Genomic DNA, 19,701 nt, shown 5'->3' with positions numbered 1-19,701 from the left:
AAGAGGCGTAAACTGGGCAGCTTGTAGTTCTACGGACCTCAATGCGCCAGTCACCCGTTTGCCTCGGATGTAATTCCGCGCGGACTCCAGTCGGGTCTTCTACCCAGAAAAAAGCAGGTGGGGGAATCAAAGAGCAACAAAATTCAAATAAGAGGCGTGAAAAGATCTAGATCAAAGCCAAACCAGCCAAGAAGACACGACGCGATGAAAAGGAGAGAGGAAGGGACAGTCTAAGTGTGGGGAAGCGGACAAAGGACGCAACGGCAGAAAATCGGTTCTTTTGCCCACTTTGCATTCCCTTGTGATTCTCGAGATCCCCTCCACGCCTACGAAGAAAAGATAACCAAAATTCAAGGGAAGCAAGAGGGAGAAGACAACAATGTATGTGGATCGCTCGAGCTATTTTGACAAAAACCCCGACTCTGACTCTATGCATACAGATCCTCGATATTCACACATCCCACTTCCCGAAATGCCGTCAACGGCCACAGCTCTGACGCCGGGCCTGTCGTCGTTCTTGAAATCCCTCAAGACGAATCCGATAGATACCTCTATTGAAAACCTAGTATCGTACGCTAGCCTTGCTCTCTTTGGCCAACGACCCTAATGCTCACCCTTGGTTTTTTTCTTTTTCTTGACAGGCTGCTCAAGCGTCGTCAAATCCGTCATTCTCGATCATGCGCGACTGCAACCGCCTACCTCCTCCTGCGAGTTGTATCGGCATGCCGAACATCCGAGTCCGTGAAGCTCATTGAGCGTGTGCAAAGTGTGGGTAGACGTCTTATGGCTGCGCAGCCGCGTGAGATGGTGGTGGGGAACATTGTGCGACGAGTCCTCGGCCTGATTCGTGACGAAGCTGAAGATGATCGCGATGCTGAGTTCGCACTCAGTGAGGCTGGCTCGGAAAGCCAGTGTCAAACTCCCCGTGCCTACGACGGTCAGTCTAAGCTCTTTCATTATGGTGCTCCGCCTTCGATGAAACCATGACTCATTAACCCTCAATAGATCCGTCACTGCCTTTGGATCGTGATATGCTCGGTCTCAGGCCAGAGGGCTCTGACCGGTCTTCTCGTCCCCCTTTGACCTCGATGTTTAGCCTGCTCTCCCACCCGGAGCCCGAACACTCCCTTCCCAGCACTCCCGGCACTCAATCGCCAATTGGGCGTGTGCCTGGCCACGGCCTCAGCAAGGACGTACGAGCTGAAGTCTTGGAGGGTATCAACGAGATTATTGATGAGCTGGGTCAAGTAGATGACCAGATTGCTGCTTATGCGTTGGAACACATTCACTCCAACGAGATCATCCTCACACACACCTCTTCCACAACAGTACAGAAGTTCCTGCTCAAAGCTGCCGCCAAGCGCAAGTTCACAGTCATCCATGCCGAGTCGTTTCCAAACAATCACGATTCCACCCACGCTACTGTTAGTGGCAATAGCGCCGGTGATGATGAGAACCTCGGCTTTGAATCTTTCCAAAAGCCGCTGGTTGCTCATGGCATCACTGTGATTCTTATTCCCGACTCCGCTGTTTTCGCGCTCATGTCCCGTGTCAACAAGGTCATTTTGGGTACCCACTCCGTCCTTGCTAATGGTGGTCTTGTCGCTGCTGCCGGCACCCGTGTCATTGCCCGCGCCGCCAAGGTTCACCAAACCCCTGTCGTTGTTGTCAGTGGTGTCTATAAATTGAGTCCCGTGTATCCGTTCGACTTCGACTCGCTCATTGAGTATGGCGATGCCAGCAAAGTTTTGCCCTTCGAAGACGCAGACCTTGTCGAGAAGATCGATGTTCAGAACCCAATTTACGACTATGTCCCGGCAGAGCTGGTTGATCTTTACATCACCAACTTGTAAGTCTTTCTTGATATGGCAATTTTGCCCTTCGTGTCCATTTACTAATATGTGCTTTTCTCATTACAGAGGTGGCCATGCCCCGTCATACCTCTACCGTATCGTGTCTGATCACTACCGAAAAGAGGATATCAGCTTTTAGGGGCTTGGAAGTAGTTCACAGACATGAAAAAGTAGGTCGAATACTGAAAAAGATACCCGAGGATTTATGTGCGATGATTATTACGTGGGTGTTTGAAAGCCTTTTGGTCTTTCCTACGGTAGCCGTAAGATATAGATGGCTTAAATACAATGTGAAATGAAGACCAGGATAGACTTTCCCAAGGCTTTATTGCCTTAGTCATTTTAATAATCCCAGTAGGTTGCATCACGGCCATGGAACATCCATAAATCTGCTGTTATTGATACTCGCTATACCACTGTCAAAGGACAAAAAGCAAGGGCTGTCTACGTAGAGAGTGAATTTCAAGTTATCTGTGCAAGTGGAGGCAGAAATATATAACTACTAGGTACTATCGCTAGGTGCCTAGGTGATCGGATCATGGAAGATGTCAGAGGCTTTGTATGCCCAGCAAGACCCTTCTTTTCTCTTCTTGATTGAAGTTTATGCCCAAGAGATACTTCCATTTTGGTACATGTATATATCGCGTTCAATGGTATCGATATATAGTATCAAACACAAAATTTGGCTCATACTAGGTACAGTATACCACAATATAGTTTTCAGCCATCGCAGATGAACGTCCAATTGCAAGGGTGCCATCTCCAACTGGAGGTTGGCTAGGGAATTCATACAGGACATATACACTTTCTGCTAGGCGGCTCATTGTCAGCAACTGGGCTCTTGCAAACATACAATTGCTCCAGGGCCAGACAAATGGCGAAGTAAAATAGGAATTTAAATGTTTAACAGCCTGATCAACCATGCAGCAACCCAATGAACTGTCTGGTCTCTAAGGTTATGTCGATCTATCTGGAGCCCTGGAGTTTTAAGGCTAGACTTTGAATGTGGTATCTAGGGCATCTCCAAGCTGAAGATGCTGAATTCAAAGACCCACCTAGGTCAGGGTTTACTCTCCTACGAGCAGGTCTAGAATGTATGATAGACAAGGGTCTGGAGCCCCCCCGCAGATGAAGATCATAGCGCCATTGTTTTTTGGAATTGTATCAAATCATGGTAATTCGCACACGTAATCCCAGACGAAAGCCCGACCGGGTTGTATTTCCCAAAAAAAAATTCTCATGAAATCCAGGCGCTGATGAGACGGGCTTTCTGTCCGATACCGATTCACTCCTCCACCCCTGCGTTTTGCTTTTTGACTCGTTTAAGAGCGGGGCTTCTCCTTCTTCTCCTTCCAGAGAGCGAGCAGACCGACACCGGAGACCTTAACGACCTTGAAACGGACACCGGGAATATCACCCTTTGCCTTACCCTTGCGACCGAAACCGGCAAGGAGGACCTCGTCGTTCTCATCGATGAAGTTCAAGCAACCGTCATTGGGAACTATCGTAGAGTTATTATGTTAGCGCCTGGCTTCAGTCAAGTTGTAGTGGTAGTGAATGCAGTTCAAGCCTGGGCTCAAATTGCATATACCATTCCACCATGTATCAAACACTGGACGGAGATAACCCACCGAAAGCAGCGACCTTCTTGCCGTTCTTGATCAGCTGGACCTTGACACACTTGCGAATAGCGGAGTTGGGCTGCTTGGCCTCAACACCGACCTTCTCAAGGACGATACCCTTGGCGTGGGAAGCACCACCGAAGGGAGAGGACTTGTAGGCGGTTCCGAGAAGGCGCTTCTTGAAGCCGAGATCAGCCCAGCGCTGATCCTTGCGGTGAGCCTCGAGCTTGCGGGCGGCGTTGAGACCTCTAGGCTTTCCTTTACCCATGTTGTCGGATTATTCTTGACGGTCAACTAAGACGAGGAGATCGACGTTAGTAAATCGGTTCTTCAAATGCTGTCGTTTCCGCGCGTCTTCGGAGATTGTTCGTGTGTGGGAGGCGTTGGTTGTGGGTGAAGGTTGAGGATTGAGGGTCTGGACGATTTTTGTGTGCGCAGGACGAGATGGTTGGGAGGATCTCGCCTTCGTCACACATAAATAACTTCCAAAGACTATCCTGTAGTGGGCGGGGATATCAACAACGGTGTACGTACCGACTGAAAATGGGTGTTGTCGCCAAAGGGGCTTGGATCGTGGGGTGTCGAAAAGTCGAAGGTTTCGGAATTGCCTTGAACGCCAGCGACTCGCTTGCTTGGAACGCATTTCCCTCGTGACTTTGTGCGCTTGCCCTAAGCGAGTCACCTGATCTTACTAACCCCCGCCCGTCGATCGCATGTGATTATGTCATCATGCTTCTATAAGCCCGATAAGCCCCGTTATCGTTAGATCCGCTTGTTATGGATCTTCTCCAATCTCCGATGATTACAACCTGGAGGCTATTCCTGTCTACATAGAAGCGATGGACTCCTTGAGGAAGCCCCTCACCCTCAGGGCCACAGCGGCTACCCCCGCCAGCCTTATTTCAGGGCCCTCCATCCCACAACGCCTCCAACATATCTCTTTCAGTACCGCCAGCTTCAACACTGGCAACACCAGCCGGCACCCAACCTCCGCCCCTCGACCGGAACCAGTCTCGCCGCAGTGATCGTGCCAACTCGCCCTTTACCTCCAAGCGCCCCTCAAAAAACGATGTCGACGGATCAGATGCCATTTGGCAGGAGATGCAAAGCGCTTTATCCGAGGTTGAATTGAGCGCAGTAACAAGCGAGCGCGTATTCGGCGAAAAACACGCTGAAGCATTGGAGGATCTGCGCATGAAACAATTGAAACTGGCTCAAGCCTGGGCACGTAGTGAAGCAGACGATGAACTCGTCGATTCCGGTCGCAATACCGCAGATGGAGAAAGCGCTGCTCGACGGCCTGGTTCGGCGGACGGCACCGATGCTCCATCGACTGAGCAGCATTCTACCGGGGACCGTTTCTTACACCATACGCTTGATGAGGAGACGGAGAAGGATATCAATCTTGCGCGCAAGCGGCGAGAAGCAAATGATCGCTACTTTGACCGCGTCAACCAAGGAGTGCTGGATGTGGTTGCCAAGCTTGAGGAGGTCTCTCAAGCAATGCGCACTGTGGAGCGGGAAAGCAAAGATATCTGGAGCGACACAGAAAGCGTGACAACGGATGAAAACTCTACTAACACCGCTCTATAAGCCGTGATCATCAAGTAAGCTTGAACTCCTCCGCCAAGATTGGCGTTTAATGCCGTTACGAATCAGCGCTGGACGCTCACCCGGTCATAATTATCCATGTACTATATTCGCAAGCCACTGCTTCCAAATCCATTGTTTCAAAAGAATTCAATTCTAATATAATGACAAGGGGTATCCAAACGCCATTGCTAGCCATGCAAACTCAAATAATAATACATCATCAACAAAAGCACAACCGCCCTTGTTTTATCTATCCAGTCTAGAGGAAATCGACTCACTCCTTCTTGAAAAGGTTTGTAGCGGACTTCCATGCATCGACTGCTGTGTCTCGTACGTCCTCCCACCGAGTATCATGCGCTTTCCGAGCCATCTTCTCCACTTCTTGGTTCCACCGATGCTTCAAAACTTCCTTCATGGTAATATCTTCATCGTTCTTATGTAGGCGATCTTCTAGTCGTCTTGGGATATCTTGTGGAGCAAAGCGACGGTCATATGCGCCAGCGGAGGCGGCAATCCAGTTTATCTGATCGACTTGTTCGCGAATCGCCCGACGCTGTTCCAAGCGGTTGGCCCGATGAATTGTGATTGTGATGAATAGAACGGAGCTTGTTAGGGCAAAGCCGCTGCACTAATCAGAGAAAAGAATATCAGTAAATCATTGTCGTAGGGTATGCGGAGGATTCGACGTACGAAGCCGGTGATAAACCCCATTGCGATGCAGGCGTGTTTCGGTTTCGTAATTAGTTTTCGGAAGAGATTGAACCACCAGGTCTAGACTAAAGACCTAAAGAATGAAACAATCAGGTTGTTTGTGGTGACTGCACATCAGCAGGCGAATCAAGCTGCGTTATCTCGTTGACGCGGAAAAGTTGAAGTCGGCCAAGGCGGTGGCAGCTCTCCGATTGGCCGGCCGAACTCTCGAATCTTTTGTCCCGAACCTCCCCTACAAACACTGCAAGAGAGTCCCCCAACCAGTTTGATCCCGACGTCTCGAAATTGATTCTCGTCGATCAATTGGGCTCCCGCTTTCTCTTCTCCCCTTCTCCCTCCCTTCCAAACCGTCGCAACCATGGCCGGTGGTGGAGGAAAATACCGACACCTGGGTCGCAAGTCTTCGCATCGACAGGCTTTGCTGCGCAACCTGGTCACCTCACTCTTCGAGAACGAATCTATCACAACGACATGGGCCAAAGCCAAGGAGGCTCAGCGATTGGCGGACAAGTTGATCACTCTGGGCAAGAAGAACTCTGAGGCCAGCCGGAGACGGGCATTGGAGATTTTCTATGTTCGTAACTCTCCTTCTTTTCTTGGGTCACTCCTCTCGAGAAACAGTACACTAATACACACAATAGAAACCTCATGAAATTCTTCCCAAACTCTTCGGTCCTCTTCGTGAACGTTACGCGGACCGCCCTGGTGGCTACACCCGCGTGCTCCGTGTCGAGCCGAAGCAGAAATACGAATACTACAACCGTCCTAAGGGCAGTAGAGATGAACCCGAGCGCAAGCCTCACGACCAAGCCCCCAGCGCCATTCTGGAACTCGTCGATGGACCTAAGGATATGCGCTTTGCCATGACTGCTCGCACTTTGCTGCGCCAGCGTGAGCGTGGTATTCAGAACTTGAATCAACTCACTGCGCTGAACGTGCGGAAGGTGACTCGGTTCCGGAAGGATGGTATTGATGCTTTGGAGAGTGCTATCTCAAAGTTGAAGATTGCGGATAAGAAGGAGTCTGCTCCGAAGGAGACCCCGGCCGAGGAGGCCACCTCAAGGTAGATATTTCGAGGTCAAGCCGTTGCATGCTACTTTCTGCCTGCTGTCCATTATTAGTCCCGGGACATGGCAGTTGGGCTTTGTTTTCCTGTTCGATTTCATAGGAGTTATTCTTCTGGCATTTTGCCTTCGCTTCGCCCATGTGACATAGCCTGTGTATAGTATAAAATGTTTCAATACCTTTTCAATTTCTTGGACATGAATTGTTTTTGTATCACTAAGTCCCAGACTTGATCGTGTTTAGTCTCGCTTCCTATTTCTAGGGATATGGCCGGTAATTAGAGTAGCTAAGAGAAATAGTAGACCTGTGGATAGTTGGCTTGTATTTAGCCCAACGGCGAGGCTATTCATTTCTACGAAATTTCATCTTATTGGCAGCTTTCTAAGTAATCAAGTATGGACATTTAAACACCGCTGTTGAGTAGGGAAAACGATATTACAGATCTTCCCATCGGCCATATTGATAGGGGACCAAAGTATGGTTGTAAATAGGTTGATAGTAGTTTCGTCTTTTGACTGTTTAAATGTTGAGTATTTGGAAGGTCATTGAAACCAGCCATATGAGGAGATTGCCGGAAATACATGCCAATCATGGTTTAAACATTCCATTGCAAACTATTTAGACTCCAGAAAAAAGAAATAGCACTAAAATCACTCTTACGTGCTCTCTGTGGCCGAAAATCAAGATAGAACCAAGTTGAGCAGACGAGTTTTTCCGGGCTTATCGCGTTGGGACAAGCAACTCGTTCATTGCGGGTTTGGGTTGATGATGACAATGTGAAACTCAAGGGTACACCGGTAACAGTTTGTTGGGCTAAGATACTAACCATGTACATGATAATGTGCTTAACAAACCATCTTCACCTTAGCTTCCATGGCACATGTCATGCTGTTTCTCGTCTCGCTACCTCGGAATGTAAGATGCATATGTTTCTTGATATTGCAAGCCTGTGGGTTTATGACGCACATTTCAGGGCTCTATTGAGCAGGTGCTCGTTATAAAACTCTCAAATAATGAATGGGACTGCATTAGCTACTTAGAGCCAGTTTTCATTGTCTAATAGATCTTGTTATGCCCTATGACTCTCTTCAAACTGCCCTTCGTCCCAAATTGCCATTTGACGTCGACATGGGCATGATTCACTGAACTTAGAGATAAATATTAGATAAGAAAGAGGGATACTGAGACTCTAAACCAAATTGTCTCTCTTTGATGATTTATCTTCTTGCCATGTAGTATAAGTCTTTTCATTGGATGTCATATGCCTCGCTTAGGCAGGCAGACTTGAATAAGCAGGCCAAGGATCGCAACGCATACCAGAATGGGCTTAATCACCATGCAAACCAAGCGCTAGCCCCTTCAAGGCTAACTCTGGGGTCTCCAGAGAACCAGTGGAGCTTCCCCGCCTATTCCATGGGCAATATCCGGCAACCGAGGCAGCGCCTTAATCACAGGTTACGATGATCCCCCGCGCTAGAGAACCCTAGTTTCCCCAAAAATCTCTGAAAAGTCCCTGAGCACGCGTAAATCTATGCTGATTCGTTCAAGAGTTTAAAGTTCTTCTCTAAACCCCCTACAATGTGTCATGGCTGACGATCGTGACTTCACATGCCGTACATCTTCGGTCTGGCTCAGGTATATAAGAATTTACAGATCTGCCTCTAGATAGTAATGCAAAAGCTAGTCTCTACAGATACAACTGAAGTGGCTCAAAATGTCTAGCCAAAAGGCCAACCCCCAAGACTCCATGGCGTCTACCTGGCGCCAGGATCAATCTCAGTGGACATTTTGGCACCATATGATCGAAATCCTGGGCCTACACCTCATCGACCTCAATAAGGAAGTTCCCATCTTCTCGAAGAAAGATAAGGTCCCCGCTATGCGGGAGTGGACTGTTCATCTGTGGATCCTACTGCACGCTGCTATCCCACTCGCTCTACACCACGTCTACACAGTCTACACGGGCCACAACCTGAATCTCCTTGCCGCTTTCGCACTATATTCCACGTTCTTCAAAGTGAACGGTATTCACGAAATGCATATTATGCGCCGACTGGGTCAGGTCTATGGGTTCTTAGACGGCGACAAGCATGCACGAGACGAGATCCCAGATGTGGGTGTGGGCAAGGTTCTCCGAGAACTAATCTCTACTTCGACGTTCCGGATGATCATGTCTATCTTCTTGACCTACCAACGAGATCAGACGCCGGCTTCGCTTCAGTGGAAGTGGCTTCCGTTGGAGATTGGTTTATACAGTATTACTGTTGATTTCTGGTTTTACTGGTATCATCGTCTGATGCACTCGTCCGGGCCGCTGTGGAAGTATCACCGCAAGCACCATCTCACTAAACATCCGAATCCGTTGCTTTCGGCGTATGCAGACCATGAGCAGGAGTTTATGGATATTACTGGGATTCCACTTTTGGCGTATACCACCATGAAGCTGGCTGGGCTGCCGATGGGGTTTTATGAGTGGTGGGTTTGTTTCCAGTATATTGCTTTCTCGGAGTTTATTGGACACAGTGGGCTTCGGATTCATGGCGGTGCTCCATCGACGGTGAATTGGTTGTTGGAGGTGTTTGATGCGGAGTTGGTTATTGAGGATCATGATCTTCATCATCGGTACGGGTGGAGGAAGAGTCATAATTATGGGAAGCAGACTCGGCTGTGGGATAGGATATTTGGGACTTGTCATGAGCGAATTGAGAGTGTGAAGGAAAATGTGGATTATACGAATCGGGTGACTATGCCTCTTCTTTGAAGGTGATAGATGAACTTGAATGACTTATGATACGGAGCAAATGCGGAATTTAAGATATAGATACTCTAAGTACATTTCTCATGATATTTGGAGATATTTCACACATATAAGAACCGATTCACTGGTAGGCCACCCTAGTCCTCTGCGTCAACCCACACTAAGGGCCCTTTCTTGTCTGAGCGCATCTCGCCTGTGGGAAGGACACGAAGGGTCTTGTTGAAGTAGGTATCCACGATTACCAGCTGGGGCTGAATCCAGAGCCCACGCTTCGCGGCCAGAATATTGTACCGGACAGTATGCCGGCTTAGTGGGACCAGCTGGATCACCATCGTCTTGGGACCACTGAAGGCGAAGTGTTCACTGGCTTCCATCATCAAGTTGAAAGTGAGAAAGTGGGTGGATGGGTTCTCAACGGTATACTCTAGGTGTATGAGACCGGACAGAGCACTGGAAGGGGTTGCTGAGGCAAGCACTCGAGGCTCGCCCATAGGGACCACAAAGCGAGGGACTTCAAGAATAGTCATTGTAGTGTCGCCTTCATTCTCTGGGTCAGTGGATGCACGGTGCCAGACAATTTCTAATGCAAAGTTGAGTGCGGACGGTCGACGGTCACCCAGTGTGAGTTTCTGTATGTCAAGGAAGAAATTGGACTCGCGCAGCTCCTCCGCTGCAATCTGTGGAGTTTCTGGGCTGACTAGCGTCTCAGACTCGACATTGCAAACAGCACCACCGCTCAAGGTCAGAAGCTTCAGGGAGATCTGATCAATGACGAGGGGCTCAAGGGCAAATGACACCAATTTAGAATTGAGGCACCACCTCTGCAACAAGCCACCTGGTGTTGTCCTGGCGTCGTCACCAATTAACTCATCATTGACCGAGAAGAAGTTCGGCCAAGGTCGGGAGTGGATGTGAGGTAAGAAATCGTAGTTGGCCTCAAATGGCCGGATGAACGATAATTCCACGGTGATCGTTTTCATTATTGGTGTTTGTACATCGGAGACGAGATGGTAAACCGCAGAGATCTCGAGTGTGTGTTTTGCAGCCTCTTGGGTGTCGTCCAAGACAACGATAAGATCTTTGTCCGAAGCACGTTCCATCGGTCCAATATTCCGTTTGAGGAAGTGAGATGGGCCCTCAGTTGGAGAACTCGTTCCTGATTCTTCAGGTTCGGATACTTGATCCTCATCGAGCCATTTTAGCTTCGTAGTGGAGTCCGCGGGTCCAAATAGCCTGATCTCGGCTGAAACATCAGCCGCTTCATCCTCTTCGTTATGAATGCTGATGCGCAGCGGCACTCGTTCATGGGTATAGTATGTGTTCTTGAGGTTCGGAGTAGAGATACGGATCTTGGGCGGTTTGGGCATGATCTTGCATTTCCCAACATCGCGGTCTTTTCCAATTCTTCTGCGAGATGCACCCTTCTTGGTTTGTTGCCACCAGTAAGACTCCCGGGTATTGTGCTCTGTAATCACATAGGTGAGATCAAACTTTTCCTCTTCAACAAGCATCGCTATCGAAGCAACCTGGGCCTCTCCAGCTTCACGAGGAATACATGTGAGGTTGAACACTTTAGTTTGAGAAGGACCAATTGTCAAATCAGCGACTCCAACCAGAGTGGACAAAACACCGGTTGGGGATTGGAGAGTCGAGTCGTCTTGGGTACTGGGTTCCCGCAGAGATATCGATGAGATGCAGGACGGGGCGGTAGTGTCGGAGTCTTTATTTTGGTTGGACTGAAGCTTGACAGGGCGAAGGCATCCTTCAAACACAAGCTTCACTTCTGAAAGCTTGATGGGAGATGACGATTGCTGGGCACAGGATGTGATCAGGAGTTGAGCCTGAAGAGGCTCACCAACATTGCCTTCGGACTTTTCGAAGACTAGAGATGCAGTCACTGCGTAGAGATAAAATGTCAGTTTTCAATGCAATGGATTTGAACACATTGCAAAAATAAACTCACAGCTAGTCATGACATCCTCTGCCCGGAGAACAACAGATGGTTTAGGCTTCTCAACTGAAACATCCTCGAGGCTCTTATGAATGTCATAGTGCAGAGTAGACCTTGATGGGAAGACTATGGATCAATTAGTGCCTAGGCCCACAATAGTGCGATATAATCATGACAGCCTACCCTTATTAAGAAGCTCCCAGTCCACTCGCAGGACCATCTCACACTCCTGTGACTTAAGGGCAGACTCTCTCAATGCCCATCCAAAGCTTTCCATCAGGTGCCACCATCCTGACTTACGCCAGGTCAGGCTTGGCCACAGGGGTTGCAAAACAGCGTATGCCTCGGCCCAAGAGCCATTTCGCATATATTCCTCAGCAATCTCCAAGCTAAGATGTTCCACTTTTCGAACTTGGCCGCGCTTGGAAAATTCACCTAGGGCATCTTCTAGTGTTCTTAGAATCAGATGAGAATGATCGAAACCTGTTTGTCCTGGTTTGGCGGATTCAAAATGCGTCTCCGGGGCAAGGTATGTATCATATAAATATGACTTGTTGGCGATCTGGGAGGCAGGCGATTGACCGGGGGTCATCCGATCCTCGTCGGGAATACGCTCCGCCAACGCTCGTCGCCGCATCGTGTGCTTTGCTGAACGGTATAACCAATATCCCTCGTGGTGCAGATGCTCCCAGGGGCTGACTATTTCTCCCGCAGGAATAGCCTTCTCGGGTGCCATGTGGATTGAGGGCATCTCCGATGATTTCTCTGTAGAAGTCTCCTGTGATATTTGGGAAGTTTCTGCGCGGCGTATGAGCTGCGCCATAACCATGGACCACCGTGCTTCCCAGGCCTCCCATCCATAATTCTTACTCCCTTTGCCCCTCCGATTGACAATGTCTTGGGTACGAAGTCTGTGATCGACCCAAAAACGTGTTGCTGCAGTGGTCTGGTTTGTCCATAGTAGACAGCGGATTATACGGATGGCAAGGGCATCACCCAATAGACGTGCATCGTTGAATCGAGGATCCCAGCCTGCAATGTTCTCAAAAACCTCTTGTCCAAACAATGTATCATATGCACTTTCATAATTTCGACACGCAGCATCCATCTCTTGACGAAACTCAGCAAATATGCCAAGCTTGAATTCATATCGCACGTTCCAGCCCTGGAACGATAATGTCTGAGATGTGCCACTTGTGGGTGGTGCCGTGGGGGGAGGAATGTTGCCTCTGTTCCGTTTGCGCCGGGCATGCTTTGACAAGTCTCGATAGTATTCCACCACCGAAGGCTGCAATAGCGAAAACAATGACGTCGCGAACTCCTTCAGCTCCGACGACGTGGCATCTGGCGGGATGATAAAGATTGACTTCTGGTCTAGATTTGTAGATCGTCGAATTGCCGCCACACGGTCATCGATCTCTCCCGTCAAGCCCCCGTCGCCCTCCTCCGAGATCAAAACCACCACAAACCTTGTTTTGACCCCCGAGGATGCCCATTCTTTTTTCAAACTATTGATCTCGATTTTCAGCTGATTATCTCGGAGAGAGTTCATGTTCGGATCGAGGGAGAAAGGGAAAAAGTTGATCACCGCAGCCGGGACGAGATCTTGGTGTTTTGTCACCCATAAAGGAGTGAGAAGTCCATCCGGGAAGGTAGGAGAGCCCGGAGATAAAGGTGAGATTGGAGAGTGAAGTACATATGATGTGCTGGTAGCTGGAGGATTGCTATCTGGGTCGCTGGTGGGACTTGTAGGTGGTGAGCTTTGGGGAGGGGTTGCTTTTCGCGGTGGCAGTTGATAAGACTGATAATGCATGAGTAGGAGGTTTCCCTCAATCATCAAAGGAAACTTACACGACCGGTACTCTTGATCTTGTATCTTATCAGAGGAGCCGTTCCATTCGGGCCAACAGTTGATCTCCAGGGTTTCTGGGAGCTATCCTCTTCCAACAGTGCGCTCCGCAGCTCCTCCGCAACGGCCCCGCTCAGCGGGGGGAAATCAGAGAAGATCCTAGGTCCCGTCTCAGCAAGAGGATAATCCACAGAGGACCCATTATTATCTTCCACGCCTGCCTCGAGTCCTGAAAGCAGGATTAGAGGGAGGTTGTGGTTGACGTAGTCTTCGGGGTATGCGTCCATTGCGGACAATGGGCTGAATGTCTGAGCTCGGTCACCGCATTTCTAGACCAGCGATATTCCGGTCGGGGGTTTTTGCAATGCCGGTTGCTGACTGAGAAAGTGGTTTGTCGATCGGAGTGGGGAGTTTTTGGTTCGAGTAGTTCCTAAGGAGACAACAAATGCGATAACACGACCCAAGCTCTCCCGTGGATTATTGCCGCGCCCCCGCGGGCGGTCAGCCATATATACTTCCGTTGTTTTGCGAAGCTTGATTTTTGAAAGCCTACGGTTATTCTATACAGTAGGAAATTGATTCAATATTGAATAGCACCTACAAATATTTGATAAATGCTTGCAAATATTTGATGCATTCTTCCCACTACATCTTGGGACCAGATCCACTTCAATACTGAATAGAATAGGTTCTGGCATGTGGATATATATTTGACGCCTCGTACCGGCATTTGAATGACCTGTCAAGCAATTGATTCAAACGCGAGTGATAAATTTTTATTTTTAATTTGTACATACTGCCCTTTTTCATAGAATCGAATGAGCTACCAATCCAGCCTCAGCATAAACTTATTTCATAAGTGTCCGCAGCAATCAGACTGACCTTAAATATGGTTTGGACTCTAAGTGCTTGCTAATTTCCGCGATCGCGCACATTGCTTGGCATGCTAAAGGGGCCTTGCGGACTTCTAGAATACCTCTCGGGTTATAGGCACTAATGTACTCGTATGCCACGTGGAATTCTAGCCAGCCCTTTGACACATACCTGGTTCTATGCATCTAGAAACATAGTCGATCCCTCGCACGTCCATGAGGCACGAGGGTGGAGGGTTTCGGCGTATGGACCGATCACGATCATCCATACCCGAACGGGATCTGTACACAAACGAGTGGGAAATTGGGATCCATCCACACCCTGTGGAGCTGGACATGCGCGAACGCTAAAAAAACTTCTCCATATCCAATCCGAATATCCCGTATATCATTGTCGTTTGGCTTCTAATTCTCCTAATCATTCATTCTCTTTCTTTTCTCAACCACACTCCTTTTTTCTTTTGTTCTATTCTGTCCCCCTTGATCTCTCAATCCTTACCTCTAAGATTTGGTCTTATCAGCTATCCCGCCCCACGTCGACTTCGACGCAGTAAGGGGGGATTTTTATTCTATTTTGCAAGGGCCCGTGGCGTGCGCAAAACCTCTATATTCTAGTGCAGTAGATGATGCGCGGTGACCTGTCGATTCCCTGCATATCTCGTTAATCCCTGGGGAACCTTCAATAAACTCCCCCCTTTGAACTATTGAAAATCGCCATGCAGCTTAACGATAGCGCGACGCTCAAACCCGCCGAGTCGGCCCTGTTAAGCCGCCGGCGCCGTCGCAAGTCACTCCCTTCACGCGGCCAGGGAGGAACTTCAGCCGATCCAACGTCGCCGGAGGTCATCTCATCGTTGATCTCGTCCCTCTCCACCATCTCCGTGCCCCTGAACTCTCATTTCGACAACGTGCCCCGAATCGACTCGAAGGACTCCTCCGATCCTGGCTTGCCCGAGGTGCCACACACGGCACCGTGTTTCACTATCCCTCCGTCCCAGCAGAATGGATTTGGAATGAGCTTCGGCACTCATCTCGAAGAACCAGAACCCGCTGATAGCCCATTCTTGCATCCAGATGATGCTGCGCTGTCCCCCGTCATTCGCATGGCCAGAGCGCCGCCGTCACCTAAATCTCCTAAATCGCCCAGATTCAAGCCTTTTGGTAAATCAAACGATTCATCTGCTCGACCCGCATCGAGAGACTCTTACTCGTCGGTAAGGGTTCCGGAAGAAGGCCCTGTGTTTGGCACGATCAGTACCGAACCCGGTCCCCGTCTCTCAACTGCGGTTAGCGTCGCCTCGAATAGCTCCGGGGGTCGGACCAAAAGTCTGAAGGGTACGTTTGGATTGCTCAAGAAATCATCATCCCGGGATTTATCTGGCGACAAGGATACTCCGCTCGAACGTCTGCGAAAGACGACCAGCCTCAACGACGGGTTACGACACATGCCTCGCAGTCGCGCTAGTCTGCGCTCGTTACATTCAATGGCGGATGTGGCCGAGGAGGCGGCGCCCAAAGACTCAAGTGATCGTCTTGGGACGAGTACACCTCCTTCCAAAGAGCATCCTTCCGTTCAGAACACACCGGATAATAATAACAATCCCGGGGGAATCGGAAGCGGGAGAATTATTCCCACTCGTGACTCCTCACTTCGACACCGACACAGCCAATCATCAGGCAGACGAAGGTCTGCTCGTCATAGTAGATACCCTTCTACTGCCAGCAGAGAGTCAACCGCGGAGAATGGACTTCCAGGCACGAGTAATGATGCCGAGCAGGTTACCAAGAGGATACAGGAGTTGAAAGACCAGCAACAGAAGATCAAGACCGAGTTGGAAGTAGACGACAGGCCTGGGAAATCCACAAGGACCACGGTGACGCAATCAAAACCTCCACGCAGCACTAGTCAAGTTGATAAAAATCCGGGGACCCCGATTGGAACTCCGAACGGGTCAGCGAAGGTTGAAAGTTCTGTCTTGAATGATAGCGCACCATCACCTTCGGTCATGACCGGCAAGAGTCGCACCGGAAAAACTGGAGTCCCATTGGCTTCGAAGCCTACCAACTTTGCGCCGCAAATGCCGAAGTCATCGTCCGATAAACTCGATCACGACAAATCGCGATACAGGACATCTCTGGAGCCCATTTCGCCTACCCCAGGCCATCGTCGATCCCCTTCAGGCCCAAGCATTACTGGTCGCACCTCGACCATTCACGACCGACCATCTAGCGCTGATTCAATTGATCTGGCCGTTGAAGACTACGCCTTTTCTCCGAAGCTGACTCAGAAGGTAGTACACCCTGCAACCGGTCGTATTATCGCATTTTCTGAGGTAGGCGATCCCAAAGGTCATGTCGTCCTGTGTTGTCTCGGAATGGGCCTTACTCGCTATCTTCCCGCATTCTATGATGAATTGGCTCGGACTCTCAACCTGAGACTGGTAACCCTGGACCGTCCCGGTGTTGGTGAGAGTGGTGCACACCAACTTGACGAACCGAGCAATCCCCTCAGCTGGCCTGGTAAGTTGTTCCATAATTCGGTGTCAAGTTCCTTGTATTAATCAAGGTACAGATGATGTTGCTATTGTTTGTAACTATTTACGAGTGACTAAATTCTCCATTCTGGCTCACTCTGCCGGAGCCATCTATGCCTTGGCTACAGCTCTGCGAATTCCACAGCATATTCGTGGACGCATCCATCTTCTTGCGCCTTGGATTCCTCCATCTCAACTCTCCAGCCTTGGTTCCCAAAAGGAACCGGCTCCGACTAATGCAGTCCCCTACTCGCAGCGCATCCTTCGTGCCCTCCCAACATCTCTCCTCAAGGTGGCCAATACCAGTTTTATGAGCGCCACCAGTGCAAGCATCACGACCAGTCTTCCCAAATCCCCCAAGCGAACCAAACGCAAGGCTGTTAAAGAAACCCCCATCGCCGATACAGAATCTGTAGCGCAAGCTATAGCCGACGCCCAGTCCCAGAAAGAGAGCACCGTGCCATTGAGTGGTGTGAAGCCATCCAATATTGCCCATGCTTCGTATAGAAAGAGTGATGCAACCATTGGGTCTCGTGCAAAGTCCCCCGAGGAGGAGCGTGAACGACAGCAAGACTATGATACCCGGCTCACACACAGAATCTGGGAACTTGCCACCGCGAACGCCAATCCGGCGGTTGATCTTTTGATTTGTTTGGAACGCCGTCAAACCATCGGCTTCCGCTATGTCGACATCACCCGGTCTGTGGTGATTCACCACGGTAGCAAGGATACTCGTGTACCAGTGGAGAATGTCAACTGGTTAGGCAAAACCATGCGGCGCTGCGAGGTGCGAATTCTTGAAGGCGAGGGCCACGGTCTTATGGCCTCGGCCGGTGTAATGGGCAGTGTCCTCACAGAGATTGCCAAAGAGTGGGAAGACTGGACGACTATTGTTCAGGGCAAGCGCCGGGCAACCGCTCATACCACCCGACCTGGTCTCTCCATCCAGACCTGATGATCCATGAACATGGGTGTTTTATTTTTGTTTTTTGAACCGTTGGTCTTTCAACCCTGCACTTTCTACCATTTTGCGTTACGCTCTACGCAATTGGTCCCGGCGGATCATCCAACCTATCCCTAATTCCCTGCATTTTATACCCCAGCTGGTTCTGAGGATTTGTTTCTTGACATGCCTCCTACTCATTCCTATCATTGGCACCCCTACTCATACATACAACATACCCCATCACTAAACCTAATAGTGGCTGATGTACGCCCCGTCTATTGATTTCACATGTGGAGATATTCTCCAGACCCAAAAGACTCTGTGATTTAGCATAATACCCATGTTAGCTTTGTTAATTTAATACCCACATATCATCCAGCCCCTGATCTTGTAGAGCCTCGTATCTCCTGCCAAGCATTGCGCTCAGACCGAGTCCGCCGAGTCCCGCATTCAGGGATGACCGTCACCCCCTTATAACAAACAACCCCACTCCTCTCTGAGTCCCATTTTTGACACATTTCACACGACATCATACTCTTTCGGGCAGCAGTTCAGGCCTCCTACCTACATTTAGTCTGATTCCTCCTCAATTTCCTGTAATCTGGAAACAGGGGCCAGATTGTTACTGGTGCGGAACCTAGATCGGCGGATTTCCTCCTTGGCGCGCGAGAACCCGCACCCGTCACGTTGTTCGTGTTCGGATCTTCTATTGCGCCGGGAACTTGTTTCCAACTTTCCTTCAATCCAAGCCACTGTCTCTTCGATATTGATACGCATAGAGAAGATATCGACTGAAGATGCCTTCTCCACGGCGCACAAGACTGCTGGTGATCGCAGTGATCGCGATCATCATCCTGACGTTCTATTACTCGGTATGTTGGCCCCCAAGATCGTCTTGATCTGGGCTCGTGTCCGTGCTTTACTAACGCTATTTGGATGCAGGGCGAAGGAAGCAGTATTCAAAACCAGAAATTCTATAAATCAACCCTTGAAGCGATGAGGGCGAAGGAGAATGCGAAGCATGAGAAGGCCCAGGATGCGGTGACTAAACCTGCTGTCGCCCAAGCGGAAAGTGCAGAGAAGCCGGCTGTCCCTGTCGCGAACGTCGGTGACGATATGGAGGAGATTTCTATTGCTGGACGGACAAAGATGACTGTCCCTAAAAAGGTCTCTCAGGACTCTTTGTCGACCGAGCAGGGCTCAGGATTTGGATCTGCATCGGACTCCGAGTCTGATACTAAGAAGACAGAGGAAGAGGAGCCAAAGCTGGATGCGAAGACTGAGCTGAATGACATTCTCAAGCGGGCACCTAGTATGTTTGAATCAAAGCCCTGGTCGTCTTGCGACCCGTCTACTACCAACTATCACCAAAATCCACAAGCTAACGAACTTCGCTAACTAGTCATCATCTTCTCGAAATCTTACTGCCCCTACAGCATGAAAGCTAAGCACATCCTATTAGAGGGCTACACTATCTCGCCGGCGCCGTTCGTCGTGGAGCTCGACAAGCACCCCATTGGAAAGGAAATCCAGGCTCTCTTGAAAGAGACTACAGGCCGTGGTACTGTGCCCAATATCCTTGTCAATGGCAAGAGTATCGGTGGAGGCGATGATATTGCTGCTATGGATCAGAGCGATGACCTGGCGACGCGGTTGCGGGAGTATGGCGGCAAATGGGTTGCCGATGTTTCGCGGGGTCCACCGAAGCAGCACATGTAAGAGAATCGTTATACCTTTGGGCGTATTTCATCATGGGTCGGCGTTGTTTTCAAATGTTGTACTTGTATATAGCTGATGTGCAATTGGTGACCGGGTCTGGCCACTCGGGTGGAATCGTGATAATTCTAGTATAGTGATACCTATTTCGCAAGGGGTTTACCCGATATTTGTTGCTTGAAACCCTCTCCAAGTATAAAAGTACTTGTCAAAGGGCCTGGGACCAGGCAG

At 49.6% G+C, this 19,701-nt stretch overlaps 9 protein-coding genes across 9 annotated transcripts; 6 read left to right on the top strand and 3 right to left on the bottom strand.

Annotated features, from left to right (window-relative positions):
* Positions 1-472: 472 nt before the first annotated feature.
* Positions 473-1,992, top strand: N7484_010778 (translation initiation factor eIF2B subunit beta; the record flags this gene model as incomplete). Its single annotated transcript, XM_057121165.1, has 4 exons — positions 473-570; positions 642-937; positions 1,006-1,849; positions 1,920-1,992. 4 exons carry the CDS (start codon positions 473-475, stop codon positions 1,990-1,992), a joined length of 1,311 nt encoding a protein of 436 aa, XP_056966919.1.
* Positions 1,993-3,175: 1,183 nt separating this feature from the next.
* On the bottom strand, positions 3,176-3,743 carry rps23 (40S ribosomal protein uS12; the record flags this gene model as incomplete). Its single annotated transcript, XM_057121164.1, has 2 exons — positions 3,176-3,354; positions 3,485-3,743. The coding sequence occupies 2 exons, from the start codon at positions 3,741-3,743 to the stop codon at positions 3,176-3,178; spliced, it is 438 nt and encodes a 145-aa protein (XP_056966918.1).
* Positions 3,744-4,018: 275 nt separating this feature from the next.
* Positions 4,019-5,068, top strand: N7484_010776 (DUF5315 domain-containing protein; the record flags this gene model as incomplete). Its single annotated transcript, XM_057121163.1, has 2 exons — positions 4,019-4,125; positions 4,333-5,068. 2 exons carry the CDS (start codon positions 4,019-4,021, stop codon positions 5,066-5,068), a joined length of 843 nt encoding a protein of 280 aa, XP_056966917.1.
* A 274-nt stretch (positions 5,069-5,342) lies between these two features.
* Positions 5,343-5,779, bottom strand: N7484_010775 (MICOS complex subunit Mic12 family protein; the record flags this gene model as incomplete). The annotated part of the gene is made up of 2 exons (XM_057121162.1): positions 5,343-5,696; positions 5,759-5,779. The coding sequence occupies 2 exons, from the start codon at positions 5,777-5,779 to the stop codon at positions 5,343-5,345; spliced, it is 375 nt and encodes a 124-aa protein (XP_056966916.1).
* Positions 5,780-6,137: 358 nt separating this feature from the next.
* N7484_010774 (mitochondrial 54S ribosomal protein bL17m) lies at positions 6,138-6,846 on the top strand (the record flags this gene model as incomplete). The annotated part of the gene is made up of 2 exons (XM_057121161.1): positions 6,138-6,353; positions 6,421-6,846. The coding sequence occupies 2 exons, from the start codon at positions 6,138-6,140 to the stop codon at positions 6,844-6,846; spliced, it is 642 nt and encodes a 213-aa protein (XP_056966915.1).
* A 1,712-nt stretch (positions 6,847-8,558) lies between these two features.
* On the top strand, positions 8,559-9,605 carry N7484_010773 (sterol desaturase family protein; the record flags this gene model as incomplete). The annotated part of the gene is made up of 1 exon (XM_057121160.1): positions 8,559-9,605. One exon carries the CDS (start codon positions 8,559-8,561, stop codon positions 9,603-9,605), a length of 1,047 nt encoding a protein of 348 aa, XP_056966914.1.
* A 134-nt stretch (positions 9,606-9,739) lies between these two features.
* Positions 9,740-13,689, bottom strand: N7484_010772 (uncharacterized protein; the record flags this gene model as incomplete). Its single annotated transcript, XM_057121159.1, has 4 exons — positions 9,740-11,499; positions 11,566-11,679; positions 11,737-13,354; positions 13,405-13,689. The coding sequence occupies 4 exons, from the start codon at positions 13,687-13,689 to the stop codon at positions 9,740-9,742; spliced, it is 3,777 nt and encodes a 1,258-aa protein (XP_056966913.1).
* A 1,301-nt stretch (positions 13,690-14,990) lies between these two features.
* On the top strand, positions 14,991-17,763 carry N7484_010771 (alpha/beta fold hydrolase; the record flags this gene model as incomplete). Its single annotated transcript, XM_057121158.1, has 2 exons — positions 14,991-16,794; positions 16,847-17,763. The coding sequence occupies 2 exons, from the start codon at positions 14,991-14,993 to the stop codon at positions 17,761-17,763; spliced, it is 2,721 nt and encodes a 906-aa protein (XP_056966912.1).
* Positions 17,764-18,551: 788 nt separating this feature from the next.
* On the top strand, positions 18,552-19,473 carry N7484_010770 (glutaredoxin; the record flags this gene model as incomplete). The annotated part of the gene is made up of 3 exons (XM_057121157.1): positions 18,552-18,626; positions 18,697-19,066; positions 19,157-19,473. The coding sequence occupies 3 exons, from the start codon at positions 18,552-18,554 to the stop codon at positions 19,471-19,473; spliced, it is 762 nt and encodes a 253-aa protein (XP_056966911.1).
* Between the last annotated feature and the right edge of the window lie 228 nt (positions 19,474-19,701).

Source organism: Penicillium longicatenatum (assembly GCF_028827895.1).
Source record: "Penicillium longicatenatum strain IBT 33135 chromosome Unknown contig_7_segment0_segment0, whole genome shotgun sequence".
Lineage (NCBI taxonomy): Eukaryota > Fungi > Ascomycota > Eurotiomycetes > Eurotiales > Aspergillaceae > Penicillium > Penicillium longicatenatum.
Note: the sequence above shows the minus strand (reverse complement) of the source record. Positions and strands in the feature narration are given on the sequence as shown.